Source organism: Rhinopithecus bieti, unplaced genomic scaffold (genome assembly GCF_001698545.2).
Source record: "Rhinopithecus bieti isolate Rb0 unplaced genomic scaffold, ASM169854v2 scaffold_42084, whole genome shotgun sequence".
NCBI classification, from domain to species: Eukaryota; Metazoa; Chordata; class Mammalia; order Primates; family Cercopithecidae; genus Rhinopithecus; species Rhinopithecus bieti.
This window is the reverse complement of record NW_016818934.1, coordinates 3,027,582-3,034,537: the sequence shown is the minus strand read 5'-3', so window position 1 is coordinate 3,034,537 and position 6,956 is coordinate 3,027,582. Positions and strand designations below refer to the sequence as shown.

General features: G+C 40.5%; 1 protein-coding gene across 11 annotated transcripts in view; it reads left to right on the top strand.

Annotated features, from left to right (window-relative positions):
- The first annotated feature begins 3,242 nt into the window (after positions 1–3,242).
- The window catches only part of LOXHD1 (lipoxygenase homology PLAT domains 1), a 132,095-nt gene continuing 128,381 nt past the window's right edge, over positions 3,243–6,956 (top strand). For 10 of the 11 annotated variants that reach the window (XM_017857837.1, XM_017857836.1, XM_017857838.1 and 7 more), the window contains exon 1: positions 3,440–3,687. In XM_017857837.1, the coding sequence (XP_017713326.1) occupies positions 3,511–3,687 (177 nt within the window). In that variant the 5' untranslated portion in view covers positions 3,440–3,510. Of the gene's footprint in view, positions 3,688–6,956 lie in introns of all 11 variants that reach the window. The other variant, XM_017857842.1, reaches the window with a different exon arrangement.

The following is a 6,956-nucleotide window of genomic DNA, read 5'->3' as shown; positions in this document are numbered from 1 at the left end:
TGTGTTATGACTAGAGAACATATTCTAGCTATTAACAATTCTACTTATCCTAGAGCAAGTTTTCAGCTGGATCTCCTGGGCACATTTTGAGAGGGCCCCTCAGCTCTTTGGTATACTCTAGAAGGCACACTTATTTCAGCCTCACTAACTTAGCTCACATGGGAGTCCCTGAGGGAGGCATCATAGATTCCATTAGCCTTACTGTTGGTAGCTGATGTTTTCTGAACTGATCATAAGGTCCTAGGATTCGGGCTCGCAGTTCCTCTTGCATGGGCTCTGCTTCTCACCAATAAGGTCAGAATCCCAACCTTCAGCCTGTGAGGACAGTGATGATTTTGTCATAGTTTGCAAATCCAGGCTTCCAGTTCTTGTGACCAGTCTCACAGTTCACATGCTGCCAAATTGTTTGCTTCAATTTAAAAAATGATCTGCAGCAGTGGAGGGAGCACTGTCTCAGTAATTCAAGTCATAAGGTAATTGCCAGTCATTCCTGTATGATTCTAGGCTTTACCAGGTGTCCTGGACATAGTTGTGTCCTCATGATAAGCTTTCCTTGGGCCACGAAGCTGATACTGGTATATTCTTAAAGTAGACTCAAGTGATTGGAAGATTGGATTAGATCGCCAGGTGCACCCTCAACAACACTTATCTACATCCCTGTCCCCTCTTCTCCTTCCCAGATTGTCATTGAAGATATTGGGAACAAAAGAAAATATGACTTCCCCCTTAACCGCTGGCTGGCCTTGGACGAAGACGATGGCAAAATCCAAAGGGATATCTTAGTGGGCGGAGCTGAGACCACAGGTAGATTTGAAGAAAGGGGAGGCTCTTTTGGGTATTTTACTTTCTGCCTAAGGATTGGTGTTGGCATCTGGGGGGCTGGAGGCCTGTGATCAAACAGAAGCCAGCTGGGTCTGCAGACAGCATTCCTCCTGCTCCTGAAACTGTTCTGTCCCACTGGGTTGCAGCCTGGGGCTCTGTTGTTGCCAGAGAGTCTGGGGGATGCTGCTAAGCAGATATCAACTGCCCAGGGCAACGGAAGGTATCCATAGGATGAAGCCAGAATGTGAATTTCTGACAAGCATGGATGTTTCCCAGGACATTGATTGACTCTGAACTCTTCCTGATATTGAGTGCTTAGTATATGCCAGGCCTTCTTCTAGGTAGATACCTGACCCGCATGGTGTCCTTCAATCCTCACAACCACCCAATAAGGTAGGAACTGTTATTGTTTCCATCTCACAGATGAGGAAACTGAGGCACATGGAAGAGCCTTGTCCAAGGGCACACAGCAGGCAAGTGATAGATTCAGGATTTGGTCTGCTTCCTAAAGCCCTAACCTGTATGAATTCCACGGAAAACTTCCAACGCCCAACATGGCAGTCACGGTCATAGATGTTCTAGAAAATCAACGTTGATATTGTGAACATCTGAGAATATTCTCTGCAGCAGAACCTCCCATGACTCACCATGGGAGAAAATCCCATGTTCTGTAGCATAATGTGCAAATTTCTCCACAATTTGGCTCCATTTATCCTACCTACAGAGTCTTCCCACACCCTCTCTCCCACTGCACATTCACACCTTCCTTTCTCCCCTCCATCTTGTTCCCATGCCTGCCCTCTCCTCTCAGCTCCCTGCTTGCCTTGCTCTTTCTCTCTCTATCCTTGGAACCTGCCTTCTCCTCATCCTGCAAGGCCTTTTCTCTTCTTTCTGCCTCTCAAATTCCTGTTCCCAGTCACTTCCTCTGAGCCTTCCCTGACCTTCTCTGGCCTGAGTAATTTCTCCCTTCTTTGGCTCTATGCACCCTTGGCAGACCTTTATTGCTGCTGTTTAGAAGACTAAATGCTCCTCTACTCCAGTGCTTTTCAACCTCAGCATTGTGACCTGATCATTGTGAGGTGTGGTACAAGTCATCTACAGACTAAAGTTTGCAGTTTACTTAAAAACATACTGGAATAGAATTAATATAGTCCCATTGAATGTGTGAATATTATATGTCTCCTAGTGATAGAAGAAGAGCAGAAATGATAACAGCTGGGAATTGATTATATCCTAAACCATGGAAGTATGTCTGTTGTGGGGACACCATTTCTCCATGCATCTTAGAGAAATAAAGCGCGAGACTCTTTTTTTTTTTCCTAGAGCAGTGGCCATTCCTTTTTATTTATTTACTCCCCAAAGGCCTGGCATCTAGTAAGCACTCAATAAATGCTGGACAAAAGGAAATGTAAGTTTAAGAATGAATGATGCACCCGTGTAGTTGCATGTATTACCACTCAAAGAAATTTGGGATTTTTATTTCTCTGAGGTTATGGGATAAGAGTGTGACGGATGGTAGGGTGAGGGATGGGTGGGGGAATTAACAAGGCTTAAAGTGACAACTGCCTTAGACCCCAGGTCAGAATTAAAGAATGTAGGCCAGGTGTGGTGGCTCATGCCTGTAATCCCACCACTTTGGGAGGCCGAGGTAGGTGGCTCACTTGAGACCAGGAGTTCGAGACCAGCCTGGCCAACATGGTGAAATGCTGTCTCTACTAAAAATACAAAAATGAACCAAGTTGGTGGCACACATCTGTAATCCCAGTCACTCAGGAGGCTGAGACACGAGAATTGCTTGAGCCTGGGAAGTAGAGGTTGCAGGGAACTGAGATCGTACCACTAGACTCCAGCCTGGGTGACAGAGTGAGACTCTGTCTCAAAAAAAAAAAAAAATCTAGGCCAGTCCTTAGCAGAATTGCCTGTTCAAATGTTTGCCTTTGGTATTTTCTTTTATTTCACCCTGTCTTAGAGTTTAATCTCCCTTTGCTAGTTCTTCCTCAGAATTCCATGTCCTCATATTGCCTCCTGATAGACCAGAACCTCAAATGGCCCAACCAACAATGTTTTCTCTCTCCCTCAATCCTCCCTCACCCTACCACATCAGGCAGCAAAGGAGGACATTAATGTCCTCTATTAAAAGTTATGTTTTTAAGTTATCAGCAAAAGAGCAAGCGAAATGAATCAGATAGCCCTGAATATAAATCTCCATTAATGGAGTTGACTATTTTAATTAGATTAGACATAACAGAATTCATCTGGCAGCTATTAATAATGTAGGCATGGTAATTATCATTAATAATAAGTACTATTCTTAGCCATCCCGAGTTCCTCCTCCTCTTTGTTAGTTTCCTGTAATCAGCACTGACAGCTTCCTGTAATAATATGTGCGGTTTATTCTCAAACTCAGATGCATTGGACATACAAACTCTGGAAAAGATGAAATGAAGTCGAGAGGGACATTAGGTGGCATCTGGAGGAACAGGACATGATGGGGAAAGAGGATGTGTGGAGGAGGAGGGCTTTGGGGGTGTCGTAACCAGGAAGGGGAGGAAGGGGTGGGATATTGTGATGCAGCTCACATTGAACACTCTCTTTCCTGTTGTTTCCACACCAGCTATTACGTATATTGTCACCGTCTTCACTGGGGATGTCCGGGGGGCTGGTACCAAATCCAAAATCTACTTGGTCATGTATGGGGCCAGAGGGAATAAGAACAGTGGGAAAATCTTCCTGGAGGGCGGCGTGTTTGACCGAGGCCGCACGGACATCTTCCACATCGAGCTGGCTGTCCTCCTTAGCCCCCTGAGTCGGGTCTCCATCGGGCATGGCAATGTGGGTGTCAACAGAGGCTGGTACTGTGAGAAGGTAAGGGATGCCCCTGAAGACAGCCTTCCCTGATTCAACCCGTCTCCTCTTTAACTTGCAGGTAAAAACTTTAACCTGAATCCTGTTTCCTCTGAACTAGTTACAGAGTGCATGGACAATCTCTTTCACTGGGCATTTTGGGTGGTTATGTGTCCATCTATCTTACCTCAAGGGTGGTCAGGAACAGGGGCTGTTCTGTACATGCATCCAAGGGCCAAGCAGGACAGGTTATCCAGAGGTGTTCAGTTGGTGGTTATGATTATCCTGATTCCTGGTGTAGTGTTTCATTCAGCTTATAAATCTTTCAATCAATAAGTATTTTAAAGTATATGTTTTTATTGTGGGATACTTATACTTTAAAGAATATATATTAATAACTGCATGTCATAGGGAATGTTAAAAAGCAAACCTCAATTTTGTCTATCACACAGCTTGAGAGAGAGAACATTCGAGATGCTTTTGAAACTCCTCTGTGTCCTTCCACAGTCATATAGTCCTCTTTCCCTCAAAGGGCACATACTATTATGAATTTTGTCTATCTATAAACTTGTATTGTTTGTAACTGGCAATTTTTATCCCTCCCTCCCTCCCTCCCTCCCTCCCTGCCTTCCTTCCTTCCTTCCTTCCTTCCTTCCTTCCTTCCTTCCTTCCTTCCTCCCTCCCTCCCTCCCTCCCTCCCTTCCTTCCTCCCTTCCTTCCTTCTGTTTTTTTTTTGGACAGAGTTTCACTTCTGTCACCCAGGCTGGAGTGCAGTGGCACAATCTCAGCTCACTGCAACCTCCACCTCCTAGGTTCAAGCGATTCTCCTGCCTCAGCCTCCCAAGTAGCTGGGATTACAGGCATGCACACCACGCCTGGCTAATTTTGTATTTTTAGTAGAGATGGGGTTTCACCATGTTGGCCAGGCTGGTCTTGAACTCCTGACCTCAGGTGATCTGCCTGCCTCGGCCTCCCAAAGTGCTGGGATTACAGGAGTGAGCCACCGCACCTGGCAATAACTGTCAATTTTCACTTAACATTATGTTTTAGAGATTTGTCCAAATGGTAACAGAAGCTGTAGTTCATCCATTTCCCTGCTGCAAAGTATTCCATTGTATGACTGCGTTACAATTTATTTGTCCATTCTTCTGTTGATGGATATTTTGGAGTGATTTACTGATTTTTACTACTATGAGCAGTCTTGCCATGAAGTTCTTGTACATGTATCTTTGTAGAAGTGTGCAAGAGCTTCTCAGAATGAAAGTGCTAGGTCACAGGGCAAATGAATCTTCAGCGTTATAGGATAACTGTTACTTCCAAAGTATTCCAGATTGTTTTCCAAAATAGTTGCACCATTTTACTCTCCTGTCAGCCATGTGTAAGAGATACTTTGTTTTATACATTCTTGTAAATGAATTTTTAATTTTCACCATTTTGGAGCTTGTAAAATTATCCTGTTGTGGCTTTCATTCTTATTCTTATGATTACTACCAAGGTTGAATGTGTGTGTGTGTTTTATTGGTCATTCATGTTTCTTTTATGTAAAATGTCTGTTCATGTCTTTTACTGATGTTCCTATTGACCAATCTATCTTTGGATTTATTTTAGGAGTTTTAAAATTTAATCTGGATATTAATCCTCTGTTGATAATATATGTTCAAATATTTTCTCATAGTTTGTGATGTTCTTTGAGTAAGATTTAAAAGTATCTAGTTTATCAATCTTTTCCTTTATGACTAATGCATTTGGTATTATTGAAAGAAATCTATTTAATGAAGACCATTCTCCCTATATCCTTTTTCCCCTAAAATTGTTGTTTTAATTTTTCCTTATGTTTTTAAAATACTAGGAATTGGAAATTTTGTGAGGGAGAAAATTCAATTTTAATTTTTTTCCATGTAAGATAGCCAATGTTCCAGCACATGTTTATTGAAGGCTTTTAAATTGACCAAGTTAAGATATCACCTGGAATTTCTTGTTTAAAAAATAGATTCCTAGGCTCCTATTCAGAGCAAATTGAGTCAGAATTTACAGGTAATTCTGGGAGTATTTAAGCGGTGGTTTGGTGGTTTAGATAATTCTTATCATTGAGAAAGTTTTGGAAGCACTGATTTACTAAATAGTAATTCTTTTCCCACTGTTCTGAAAAGACATTTCTATCACACATAAAATTCACAAAATGCATGGCTTTGCCCCTGAGTTTTCTAGTCTGTTCCATTTATTTAGTTTATTTCTACACTAATATAACACTCACTATCTTCATTTTTACCTCTGTACTGTCTTAGTATCTGCTGGGGAAATTTGTTCACCTTGTTATTCTTCCTCCAGAATGTTTTGACTATTCATAACCACTTACCCTTCCAAAGAAATCTTTATTTGTTTATTTTGCCAAATCCCATGAAGAACAGTGTTGAACAGAATTCATTTGGACCTATAGATTCATTTGAAAGAACTGATATCTTTACTATATTGACTTTCCCTATCTACGGATATGGTATACTTCTTAAAATTTATGTCTTCTTTAATAGTTTTCAGTATAGTTTTATGTTTTGATAAAGGAATTGCATGTCTGTTAGGTACGTTTAAGAGACCTTATAACTTTTGTTACTATTATAAATGATATCTCTTTAAAAATTATATTTTCTAACAATTTGTTGCTGATATAGAAATGGAAGTATTTTCTGGACATTTAGTTTACATAAGCCCATTTTGCTAAACTCTATTGTTAATTCTGATAATGTCTCAATAATTATTTGTTTTTTTCTGTAGGAAGTCAAATTATAAATTATAACAGTTTTTTTTAAATTTTCAAAGCTTGTAGTTCTTTTTTCTTTTTTGTTTATTTGACCACATGGCCTAAGACCTACAGTACAATGCTGAGTAGTAGGATTAATAGTGGATATCTTTATTTTGTTTCTGATTTTAAAGGAGCTGCTTCTAATATTTTATTTGGTTGATTTTTTTTTGCAAGTTTATGGTAGACATTCTTAGATTTGATCTGTAAAATTCCCTTCTATTTCTATATTGTAAGGAGTTTTCATGATGAATTGGCGTTAAATTTTATCTAATGCTTTTCTGCACTTAGTGAGATCGTTGTATGGTCTTTCTTTTTTATTCATTAAGTTGGTGCACTAATGTGAGTGCATTTTCTTTTTTTTTTTTTATTATTACACTTTAAGTTCTAGGGTACATGTGCATAACGTGCAGGTTTGTTACATATGTATACTTATGCCATGTTGGTGTGCTGCACCCATCAACTCGTCAGCACCCATCAATTCATCATTTATATC